At 36.0% G+C, this 12,514-nt stretch overlaps 1 protein-coding gene and 1 long non-coding RNA gene across 6 annotated transcripts; one reads left to right on the forward strand and one right to left on the reverse strand.

The window, feature by feature from the left end:
• The first annotated feature begins 2,693 nt into the window (after positions 1–2,693).
• LOC113703230 (uncharacterized) lies at positions 2,694–5,672 on the forward strand. Of its 2 annotated transcripts, none has more exons than XR_011820153.1 (2): positions 2,694–3,639; positions 4,871–5,672. It is a non-coding gene; the product is annotated as an uncharacterized lncRNA (long non-coding RNA). The 2 variants fall into 2 exon arrangements; XR_003451385.2 differs by having other exon boundaries at positions 2,694–3,618.
• A 600-nt stretch (positions 5,673–6,272) lies between these two features.
• Positions 6,273–11,404, reverse strand: LOC113702765 (disease resistance protein Roq1-like). Of its 4 annotated transcripts, none has more exons than XM_027223899.2 (6): positions 10,806–11,401; positions 8,872–9,964; positions 8,507–8,782; positions 8,174–8,401; positions 7,316–7,933; positions 6,273–7,221 (listed from the first exon to the last, which is right to left on the reverse strand). In XM_027223899.2, the coding sequence occupies exons 1-6, from the start codon at positions 11,312–11,314 to the stop codon at positions 6,706–6,708; spliced, it is 3,240 nt and encodes a 1,079-aa protein (XP_027079700.1). In that variant the 5' UTR covers positions 11,315–11,401; the 3' UTR covers positions 6,273–6,705. The 4 variants fall into 4 exon arrangements, with proteins under 4 accessions (XP_027079700.1, XP_027079699.1, XP_071918123.1 ...); XM_072062022.1 differs by having other exon boundaries at positions 7,085–7,221; positions 7,316–7,366; positions 7,470–8,401; positions 10,806–11,403; XM_027223898.2 differs by having other exon boundaries at positions 7,316–8,401.
• Between the last annotated feature and the right edge of the window lie 1,110 nt (positions 11,405–12,514).

Here is a 12,514-nt window from a genome sequence, read left to right on the forward strand (position 1 = left end):
AATTGATGTTGAAGAAAATTCGTGGCCAAAAGAAAATTCAAGATAAAATTCATCGAAAATGAATCGTGAGATATTATTGATTCCATTGCCAATATCTGATGATCAATATAAGTGCTGAAGTCAATTGGATTATCATTATTCCAAAGCATAAGAAAAAGAAAATCTAGAATAATAACAGAAGAAAAGTAAACAAAAAATGTGCCATCTAATTTATACAAGTGACCTCTCTCCCTGGTTTATTTCTTCTCTGGTACGGCCTTGATTAAATGCACGACACCCCCCTGAAATGTACATCGAGTTGTAGTTTACCCCTTACAACCTCTTTTATAGACACTGTGCTTGCCCTGATAATATACTTGGACAAAACTAACCTTGCTATATTAATTTTTTTTTGTTTTGCTAATCTTTTCCATTTTTTTTCTCCCTTTTCTTTTTCCTTTTATTTTCTTCTTTTTTTGCCTGCCTATTGTGTCAATAGGCAATTCTTTCCTTCCATTAGTAAACTACTTAAATTTAGACCCTGTTTGATAACTCAATTTAGCACTTAAATTTAATGAATTTACATCTTAACATATTCAAACGTATTTGAAAACAAAAAATAGAACATCTAAATTAATTAAGTGGCACTGAATTTTTTAGACAAAACTTGTTCAAAAAAATAAGTAATAAGCTATTCACTTATTAGTTAATGTAATATATATTCAAATATATTACATTTAGTACTTAACAATTTATTAATTTGAAAGATTTAGACACCAAATTTCAAATTTTAGTTTTCATATTTCAATTTTATCAAAAGCACACTTAATCTTTTAATTTTCTTTAACCCCTTTTTGTAATTTATTTATTTTCTAAGTTCACTCTTCATAATATGTCATAAACCTATACTACTAGAAACAATATATACCTTACATTGTAAAGATTTTTTTAATATATAAATTCAATGAAAACTAATTAAGCTTCAAATTACTCAATTGTTTACATAAACGGTATCACATTCACATTGAATAATTCTTTATTTAATCTTTCTATTTTATTCATATATATCTAAATAATTCAACTTTTTAGATGGAATAGACTTCATAATGTAGAAAACATACATCTTGTTATGATAGGAAGTTTCTTGTGAATTATAGACTTTGAAAACTAACCAAAAGCAAAGTACCATCAATCCTTTTTTTTTTTTTTTTTAAATAGGAGGTTTTGAATTTAGGATCTCTTATTTATAATTCCTCCCGCTGTACCACTCATCCCAACCTTCCACCGGTACCATCAATCTACTATGCCGAGTTAAACAAAATTAAAAATATTATTCCACACATATAAATAATCATAGCATGGGAGATAAAGAAAGAAAAAAGAAAAGAAAAATAAGTAACTAAAAAAATTGATAAGCAAAAAAGAAAAATAAAAATAATTAAGATGGAAGGGGTAGTTTCATCCAAGGATATCATGCATGAAGCAGGGCAAAGTGGCTACAAAGAAGTTGGGGGGAGGTGGGGGGTGTTGTAAACTGCAACTTAACCTTAAAGAAAAAATGAATTGAGGTCCGGTAAATAAGATAATTAGAGATTCACTAGCATATTCAATTAATCAGTGTACAAAGAAGGGTTGTTGTGTATCTTTCTTTGTCAATGTTTTTTATTTAAAGGAAAAGCACCAAAGCCACAAACGAGAAAGAAATGGTGGAAATCATAATTGAAAAGTCAAAATTTTTTATTAATGCCAATTTAATTTTAATTGTTAACTATTATGATTATTCATTGATTATATTAAATTTGCCTAAACTGAGAAACTTTTGGGACTCTATTCGTTTTGATCAAAATATTATGAACCAGCTTGGCTTATAGGCCAAATATCAAGTACCAATATCACATTTCTCCAAATAAGTAAACTTTTTTTTTTTTGGCAGTTGGAGGTCTTTAACCCAAGATCTCGTATTTACAATCCCTTCCACCTTATCATCCAACCCAACCTTCCCCCTAAATAAGTAAACTTGAATCTTATTACAGTTGCACTTTCTATATTCTAACTTTTACTTTCTATCCTAAATGATAAAAATATTGTCTATCAAATTAGAATTTTTCTAATTGATTCCCAATAAACATTCGTTGGTACACTTAAATTATATCTAAGTTATCATAGGAATGTGTACATCACAAATACTGCACCCTTTTATTAGACATTTCCAAAATTAACTTTCACTTTTGCCAAATATATATATATATATATATATATATTTATGACCACATTAAAAAGTGTCTACGAGGCACTTGCTGGTCAAATCCTTGAATTAAATACAAGGATTCGTCTATGTGATGTTTTAAGGACTCACAATGAGAAGTGAACCTAATGCTATTCTTTTGATGAAAGGATAAATTTCTTCTGAAAGTTTTGCAATTTAGGGCACCAAGTAAAAGAACGTATCAACATTTTTTTTTAAGTATAAGTAAGAAATCTCGAACAAAACCCTTCATTTACACTCCCTTCTCCCGTATCACTCAATCCATTCCTTTTCTCAAAACACCTATCAACATAATCATCTTTAGTGCAACATAATACTTTGTTTTTTTTGGTACTACTTACCGTAGTACAGTTCTACAGAGTTCTTATTTTTTTTCTTTTTACAAAAAATAGAAGTTTTCATTAACCTTCAAAGATACTGCTAATGGCTTCACAGGGTGTGGTGGAGAACGAACATTGCTACAAATAGATTTGTACGTTTGGTTCCCCATAGAATTGGAGTGTAGAATTGGAATTGGAGCTCCAATTTTAATTCTTGTGTTTGGGTACTATCTTTTCTGTAGAATTAGAATCGAATTGCAATTCCAAATCGATCGAATTCCATGGTTCCAATTCTTTGGCTGGACCAAAGAATTCCAATTCCAATTCCACAGCTGGACTCCTAAATCGGGTCAACACGCGGGTCTTATACGGGTAAAATCTCAAAAATGGGTCAACTCTAAAATTGATGAAAAAAACTCAAACCTCTCTCTTCTCTTTCCATTATCAATCGCCATATCTGATGCTCTGTTGGAGCATTCCTGCCGCTGCCTCCTCCACTTGTGCTGCCTTCACCCATCACTTTTGCTGCCACCTCCACCCCTCCATGCTCCACTCGCTGGCCATTGCATAACTCAGGTTGAAATTATGGGGTTTTAATTAGTTTCTGTCAGTCTCCTCCTTCCCTTCCAGTGAATGAATTGAGAATTGATTCGATGAGGGAAAAATGAAATTTCATTACCAATTTGGCAAAATTCATTGATCAATTCCATCTAAGGGTCCAGGAACAAACAAAAGTGCCCAACTTCTTCGTTATTTCCTTGAAGCCGATACTTGTTCAGGAGAGAACGAGGAATAGTCTCTATTATTAGCAGTTGAATTGGTAAAAAGGGGCAATTTCCTCGTACAAAAATTGAAGCTACATTAGAAGAAGTCGTCTTCGGCCCCTCCAAACTTCATTCGCTTGCTTTGTAGTTCCAGATCTTCATCAAGTCAAGAAATCCCAGTTGCAAACAATAAATACCACACTTGTACGGTTTACTCCAGGATTGACTGATACTATAACCAATATGATATGGCTTTGCAATTTACTCCCTACTATTCCAGATTTTTCAGGTAGAATTAGAGTTTATAAAGGTAACTTCATAATTTAATTTTTTTTCTATTAAACATTGTTTTTTTAAGGTTTTTTTTTTATAATTTGTGGTATTGATTGATTCTATGCGGTCATTATTATTATTTTAAGCTTATAATTTACGATGTTATGAGAACAAAAGTACAAGTTGGTCTTTGGTTTCCATTTTCTTGTTTGTTTGAGTTTTAGTTAATTAGTCAAAGTTTGGCTTGGAACCCATTCGGGATAATGCCTGAACGTGTAGGATTTGAGAGTACTTATTAGGAACTTGGACATTTTTTTATTGATCCTGAGGCTTTTGGAAAAATCAACTTTGATTAGAAGTAAACTAATAATACCACTGCTACCACCATTATATTCATCTCTTAATTTTCTATCTCTTGCTTTTAGCTTGATTCCCAATATTAACTAGTAGTACTTCTTAATTGCCTCTGTTGTTTATTTTGAAATGTCTCCTATCCTAGTAATTCCTCAGCATGTCCTGTCGTTTGGTTTGAGCTGACTTTATGTGCAGGCAGATAGAATTCTAGCTCCATTTACAATAGTCGTTTTATTGACTTCAAACTGGAGGCTCTGAGGGCAGGGGAGGGGGGTGGGAATACTTTTGGGGAGATATTGAATATAAAGTTGGGTCAGTGAAGCTGATGATGGTGGTTGTTTTTGTAGGTATCGAGTTGTTGAATTGAGTTGCATTGCGCCTAACACCTGTAGTCTTTATGTATGATTGTAATATTGACGTGATAGTCTTGTGATAAGACTCTACTAAATCTTTCCTTTTGATGAGACTCATAGAAGGCTTTAGAAGGATTCTGATGTTCCTCATAGACAATTAGTCTTGTTTCTAAAAAGAAAGCTTTGTAGGGACTTTTTTGTTTCCTTCTTTTGTTGCAGTTTGCTGGAAAATCCTTACCATACCTTAAAGGTCACTTCTGAATCAAACAGACCTTTGTTATTTTAAATGCAAAACCAGCAGAAGCTTTAAGTCACTAGAATAAATTTAGGACATCTCCAAACAATTTTGTGCACATAAGTGATGATCTCAGCAACATCTCCAAATTACATTTGCAAAAAGATTCCATCCAGATAAGTCAGCATAAGTTCTTCATTTAACATATGTATGGATTTTTCAGGTGCCTATTTGCCTTTCATTTTTCGTTCTATAATGCAGTGGCTGCTGAATCTATTCTTAAGAACATGACATTGTGATGTTTTTCTGGTGCATATTTGCCTCAGATATGGCATCTGAAGCAACATCTCAGTCAAAAGGGAAAGGCAAAGGGTATTTCACTTGGACTCCTGATATGGATCGTGTAATGGGCACCTGTTTTATTGACCAAATGAACCAAGGAAACAAATTGGATGGTAAATGTGCATGGAAGACAGCAGCCTACACCGCCGTAATGAATGCTTTATTCGATAAGCTATATATATGATAAGTATCTGGAGTGGTCACCTGAGAATTGATATGCGTAGAACAGCTATGCCGAATAGGAAAGATTTTTGGGTGAAACAGAGCGAGCAAGATCCATCTCTGAGCTTGCAATTCAGCAACCTGCATTAGACATTCCACAGTTACTATGGAAGGAATCCATCGACTTTGAGATACCGGTGAAGGACTTGTCCTTGAGCTGCATGAACCTATGTGGTGATCAATGTTGCTGTTTTTTTTTTGTTTTTTTCATGCTATCCAGATGCTTGTTGAGCACATTTCACATCATACTAGAGATTGGTTAAGAAGTGTTATTTGTCGAGTCTGATTGGACATGCAAGTCAGAAAATGATACTTGTGTTGGCATTTAAATTTTGCTTCCAAATTTTTTTGCTGGCCTTTGGCATTTTCATTCGGTTGTATTGTTAGGTCACTGGAGGAAGAGCATCTAGGAGTCTTGAGTTGCTGTAATTTCTATGTTTTTGCACTCGCTGAATGTGTATTTTAGGTATTTTTGCTGTTGAGGTTTTACACATAATTAAATCTTAAACACATTGGTGTTGGAGTAATCAGTAATTTCTGACTACTGTGACACATTGTAGAAAATTTGAAGTATGGGGAGTGAAATGGAGACTTGGAACTTGTAGTAGTTATGACTAACGAACTTGCAAGTTAATAAATTATAGATGAATGGGTTATGGTACATGGTTTCTGGTGTATCCCTCGACCGACATTGGATGTTGCACAAATTGGACAATTCCTGTGTACAATTGTCTTTGCCATCTGATGCATGTTGGCTCCATGCGCCACAGGGAAAGTTCTAACTCTCTAAATCTTTTTTGAATTTTGTGTAAGTATTAGAAGTAAGAAAGAAGTTTGCTTTATTATAATATGTCAAAACACAATTGAAATACCACGTTTGAGATGGGGATATATTTCTTCACAAAAAGGGATAATGGATCAAAACATGTTAAAGGAAATGTTCACCAAAGAAATTGATATGAGAGTGGGAAAAAATAAATTATTAAAGGCATATATTGGTTTTTTCTTTTAAATCTTTAGTAAAGATTAGCTAAATGTAAGAAAAAAAGAAATTATTATATAGAAAAAAGAAAAAAAAAGAAAAATTATATGTAAGCAAATGTTTCATGAAAACAATTCTAATTCCTAATGAATTCTTCTCTCATGCAAACAAAGAATTTGGAATTCCAAATAAATTCTGTATCAATTTTATGCATTTCCCAAACGAAAGAATTGGAATGACTTGGAATTCCAATTCATAGAATTCTAATTCTATAGAATTCCAATTCTAATTCAATTCTAATTATATAGGCTTAATCGCATGTGTTACCATATTATTGTTACGTCTCTTGACCCGTGCAATACTTGAGACTTCCAACCTAAAGTCTCGATGTCGTCAACAAAGACGACCTAAAGTGAACGACGTCCTCAAGCGAACTCTCCACTCCACGCGCGAGACGCTGTGAAAGAGCCCCTGTTATGTCTGCCCACCACTCCCGTCTCAAGATACCTGAATTCCTAAAGCACTACTCAGTCGTAAATTAAATTCCAGTCAATCAAAACTTGGAAGCTATCAAGTTGGGATTTCCTCTGTCAATTGCAACTTGTTTAGCTAATGTCATTCAATCAGTTGAAAATCCCGGTGGACATTATCAATTTCTCCAACATCTTTCTGGTACACTAGTCGGACACCCCATGCTTTGAATTCCATGAATCGTGGAGTATACGAGGATAGCTCAATGCAGGTCCAATCATTAGACCTCCAATTTTGCGGGATCTGGCTAAGCTTCCTACAAGGTAGGTATGCAAGACAAGTATGTTCTGAATCAACATTTGTTTCAATTGCAATAGCGCCTACAGAAATCACTGCCGGGGGGGACAACTTATCTCGGCCCTTGTACCTATATTGGACAGGAATGACTGCAGTATTCTCTCGGTTAACACTTCTAACTACCATAACGGGCGTTTTCAAGCCAAAAACAATACAAATTGCCATCCCCATGAACTCGTTGCAGTACCAATTTGGAGGAAGCTGAACTGAAATCGAATGCCCTGTATCCTGGTAGGTGAACCAGGCTGGAATATTTTGTCCAGGACTGCAGATACTGAACTCAGTATGTAGGACTGGTAATTCCTGTCACACAAAAGTTAGGCCTCTATGATCAGTAAGATTTCAAAAAGGTTTGGATTGTGCAAGCATGTATGAATCATACAAGTTAATAAGATACCTTTAGCATGTTCTTCCATGTTGCATATACCATTTTGGAAGTTTGAAGACCCTGAAGCATTTGAGAACAATTGGTGAATGAAACCGTGTTTAATTTTTGAGATTTTGTCAACAGATTAGTTTCACCCTGCAATATTGTACAATCATCTGCGTACACTTGCTCTATACTCCGTGGAAGCTCTGGAAGTATCTGAAGTCTCTTGCATCCAATCAATTCGAGGATTCTAAGGCGGCTGAGGTTTCTGATACTTGAAGCGGAGATACTGGAGAAGTTGTTTCTACCAAGATTTAACTCCTGTAGAGAGGATAAGCTCCCCAGATCACAAGGCAATCCTTCATCTAACATACTGCAGTCACTAAGATCTAGAATTGCTAATGAATTTAATCCTGACACAGATGGAAAAACAAAACCCCTTGAATCTTGACCTCTTGCATGTAGCACCAAAGAAGATAACCGTGCTCTCCATGAAAGAGCCATTGCTTGACATCCTCTGAAAGATAAAGTTCTGAGGTTCTTTAGCAATATGATAGAGGATGGTGGCTGTGAGATGGCAGTTTCATCACCATAAATTTCTTCCAAGCTCTCTATGTACCCCAGCTCTTCCGGTAATCTGCCAAGCTTTGAGCAGCCAGAAAGAACAAGTGCCTTAAGGCATTTTAGTTTAGAGATACTACTTGGCAAACATGCAAGACTTTTACAGTAGCTTAGATTCAATACAACAAGAGCTGTTAGGTTTTCAATTGAAGGTGGTAGTTCTTTTACTGCAGTAGCTTCCCAATATACAGCTCTTAAATGATTCATGGGACCCAAGATTTCTGGGAACTCATCAACTTTTGAACAGCCAGAAAGAATAATTACCTCCAGACTTTCCAAGAGAATTTGCTTAGGAAGCCTCCTTAGACTTGTGCAGTTCCGCAGATTGAGTAATTTAAGACTTTTGAGATATCCTGCTGAAGAGTGGATCTCAATTAGACTTGAACAATTTTCAAGAACCAATCTCTCAAGAGAGGGGATCCCTGCGAAATCTGGAGTCCTTATTAACTTCTGGGAATGGCTAAGGTTGATGAATTTCAGTTTGTTCAGAAACTGTCAAAAGTCAGAAGATTGCAAGACAAAAATAAGAAAGACAATATTGTATGATCAAACAAGCTTTATTAGGTAATAATATTAAAATGTGATTTAAGATGGCACCTTTATTCCCTTCCACAGCTCAATCATTCGGCTATTTTGTAACTTGATTCCTACAAGTTTTTCAGCTTGAAAACTATCTGGAAGGGATTTTGAAGGGTAACCATGCCAGTTTAGCCACCTTATCTCATTCGGCAAGTGATTAGGGCCTCGAGAAACATAAGCATTGTGGATTTTGAGTAACCTTAGTTTAATCATTTTTTCAAAGGCTTCATTTTTAATTGCTACATACTTCGGCGTAGACAAGTGCAACCACAAGCCTTCAACATTTTCTGTAACCTGCCATGAAATGAGGCAGATTAGAAAGAAGCCAGCCCAAAAAAAGAAATCATAAACTGGATAGGCCTTAGAATTTGTAGATCACTTACCCTGTCTCTAGCCAAAACGTCACAATTATCCTCATCAACCCATAGCCTGCTGTGTTTACCTGGCTCTTCTGGAGCCTTTTCACGAACAATTTGCCAACCCATTTCTTGTATTAAAGGATGCATCAGAATCCTTCCTTTGGAAACAGTTATCAGAGATTTCTCAATGAGAACCTTGATGCCTATATGAGGGTAGAAATTGAAACTATCCAGTACTCTTGCTATGTTTTCTTTCTTCTTCCCTTTAAAGAAACATGCAATGTCTAAGAAAATTTCTTTTTCAATTCTTTTAAGGCCATCGAAACTTACCGTGAGTTTTTTCATAATATCATCTTCTGGAATTTTTTTTAGTCTCTCCACTTCACTTCTCCATTCAGTCATGTCTCTGCCATACAGAAAGCTACCCAAAATCTTTAGAGCCAAGGGAAGGCCACCAGCATAATGCACTATTTGTAATGAAAGCTCCTCATAGTCTTTTGCTGGACAGTTCTTCTTAAAAGCATTCCAACTAAACAGCTGCACAGCTTCATACTTATCCAACACTTCCACCTTGTACATTCTGTCTATGTCATGTTTAACAAGCAAATGCTTATCTTTCGTTGTTATGATAATTCTGCTACCTTTACCGAACCAATCATGCTTTCCAGCTAAAGCTTCTAACTGATCGAGATGGTCAATATCATCAAGAACAATGAGGACTTTTTTGTAGCATAGTCTTTTCTTTATCATATTTGATCCTTCAAAAACATTGTTGATCCTCAATTCTTTTATGCGCAGAATTTCAGAAAGAATCTTCTCTTGCAAATTTTCCAGACCATATCTTTTAGAATGTTCTCTGACTTCATGAAGAAAGATAGCACCTTCAAAATGAGTGGAAATTCTGTCAAAAACAGCCCTTGCTAACGTCGTCTTACCTATTCCACTCATTCCCCAAATACCTACAGAGCGAACCTCATCAGCCACCAAATTTAGAAATGCATTTATTTTCTGCACTCGAGAATGAATACCAACGTGGTTTTCTTCATCATCTTCTACAAAATTTTTCAATTTACCCATGACATCTTCAACAATTTGCTGGATGCATTTAGACTCGTGCCTATAGAAGAAAGGAAAAACACAGAGCAAGAAACTAGGTAAGAAAAAATCATGCAGGAGTTGCAGTTGTCAACAATATTCTCAAGATAGACAGAGCTAATATACCTATGCTAAAGAACACTCTTAAGAAACCATGATTGAATTTAAAATGCTATGCGGAGAATGCTGTCTGTTCTCTATTAACTGTAGTTCTCATGAAAGTTTGATCATGAATTTCAAGTTGAAGCCCATTAACTACTGAATTTCCCATAAAATTGTTCTTTCTCTTACTGGGGATGAAGTTCCGTCGACCCACTAGGTTCATGATAGCTAAATGCTTGTAAATCTTTTTTCCTCATTTTTTTGAATTCGGGCCTAAATTCTCAATTTTTCCCATTAGTCTTCTTAAAAAAAGAATAGTTAGAAAAATAAACAAGTTAAAGACATCAGTTCCCATTCTGTTTCTTCGAAATTAAGGCTAGAATGATTACGTGGGCAGAACTATATATATTGTGAAATTGAAATTAGCAACTTAGATCTAGAACTACTGCAAATAACACGGCCTAATTTAGACCACCAACTGACAACGGTTATCATTCAAGGCCTGCCTGGCCCCAGATCTGGCACTTCAACATTAGGATGGAAATATGTGACATGTCTATCCATTCCTAAGATCAAATTTCTTGGTCAAAATCATAAAAGTTTTCTTTGCGAATCAGAAATTAGTACTTTTGGGAAAGGATGATAGGTCTTATTACAATTGAATATGCATACGTCAAGAAGATCAATATGACAGAAAGCAAAGTATATGCATGTTAAAAAGGAAAGGCAAGTTCAATTGTCGAAAGACCAAGGTAGCGAACCCATCAGCAGTGCTGGGAACATCCCAGCCAGAGATAGAAGCAGCTTCAGCAAGAGCTGCCCTCCACCTTCGAATCCTTTCCTTGTCCTCTATTTCATCTTCATGTTTGACAAAAGCTTGACCAAAGCTGCCTTTCTGTTTCCGGACCACAGATGGATCCACATAATAAAAAACCGGCAGAATAGTTTGTCCCAACGCTTGGTTGCCGTAAATGATCTCTGCAAGCTCATCCAAACACCATGAAGAAGCAGCATAGTTTTCTGAGAATATGATAACTGCAATTCTTGACTCTTTAATAGCTTGGAGTAATGCCGATGAAATGGATCTTCCTCTTTCGAGCTTTTCATCGTCTTTGAAGGTGTAAATTCCCTTTTGTTGCAGAGAACTATAGAGGAAGTCGACAAAGTTCTTCCGAACATCCTCACCCCTAAAGCTCAAGAAAACATCATAAGTCCATTTAGGAGTGGAAGAAGAAGAACAAGATAAAGAAGAAGAGGCAATGTTTCTCATTTCTTGCTCAAGAAAACTTCACAAGTCCATTTAGGAGTGGAAGTGAATGGTGGAGGAGAAGAAGAAGAAGCAGTACAAAATGGACTGTAGATGTGGGGTAGAGAGCTCAATGAAATGAACCAGAAGTCAGAAGTCAATTCTGCTTGCAATTCTACTTTTCTTTGTTATGAGCAGCCAAAAAGTAAGGTTTCGCCTGTGGTGGAAATCTGACTCATCTGTGCTTTTTTTTTTTTTTTCGCAACGATAGATATCCTATAACCTGATCTAGCCTAGTCTAAGGGGAAGGGGAGGGGGTTCGATATCTGATCTAGCCTAGTCTAAGGGGAAGGGGAGGGGGTTCGATGTGAGTACAGACTCCATCGATGAAAGTCAATTAAGACCGCCACAAATTGTGGCAAATTTGTGGGAGGCAGGGATTGAATCCCTGACCTCCAGCATCACCTTTTATGGTGATGACCACTGGACCAAATGGCCAGTGGCTGACTCATCTGTGCATGGTGGGAAGAACAAAGGAAATTTGGACAACACGTCATCATGGAGCCGAGCAAGATATAGCTATTAAATGAGCTACTTAAATAAATAGTACATGATAAATTAAATAAATAAGATACTTGATATAAATATAAAAGTGGCATTAAATTGTCATTGAAAAAATGGCACTGAGAATCCTGTGTGCTGCTGGAGTACTACATAGCAGTGTTTGCATTTGATAACGAGGGTCCCATTATATTTTCAGGAGAAATAAAATGCAAGCCTCTCAACAACTCATGGGGCACTTGTTTGCACCCAAAAATTGGCATCAATTGGGGAGTAACTCCCCAGGCCAAATTGGCGAATGACAAAATTTGAAGGGCAATTTTGGTAAGTTTAAAGCCCATAAATTGGCGAATAGAAAAAATTGGTCAGATGCAATGATCCATGGGGATATACAAAATGAAGCCATGTGTACTTCAATCTTAAGTTGTAAATGCTTTCGTGACAAAAGAGTTATGACGGTTTAAATTTAATTATTAGTTGATGCCCAGATCGAAGAGACGGCAGGCTATCTACCATATTCTGTCGAGCCTTATCTGCTGGCATCTTTGGAAGGCGAGGAATCGTGCAGTTTTTGAAGGTATTCAGCCGCAATCCAGTTCCATTTGTCAGGCTATCTTTCGGGAGACTAAGGTTTTGCTTGAAGGTCAGCTCAAGGAGCGGGTT

Source organism: Coffea arabica, chromosome 8e, assembly GCF_036785885.1.
Source record: "Coffea arabica cultivar ET-39 chromosome 8e, Coffea Arabica ET-39 HiFi, whole genome shotgun sequence".
Taxonomy (NCBI): Eukaryota; Viridiplantae; Streptophyta; class Magnoliopsida; order Gentianales; family Rubiaceae; genus Coffea; species Coffea arabica.

Bases quoted from the DNA above. Each gene is read 5' to 3' on its own strand.
- LOC113702765 (XM_027223898.2), bottom strand. From the start codon at position 11,314: ATGAGAAACATTGCCTCTTCTTCTTTATCTTGTTCTTCTTCTTCCACT. The intron at 8,783-8,871 runs GTAAGTGATCTA...ATTTCATGGCAG, and splicing joins ACGTTTTGGCTAGAGACAGG to GTTACAGAAAATGTTGAAGG. The intron at 8,402-8,506 runs GTGCCATCTTAA...GACTTTTGACAG, and splicing joins AGCTGTGGAAGGGAATAAAG to TTTCTGAACAAACTGAAATT.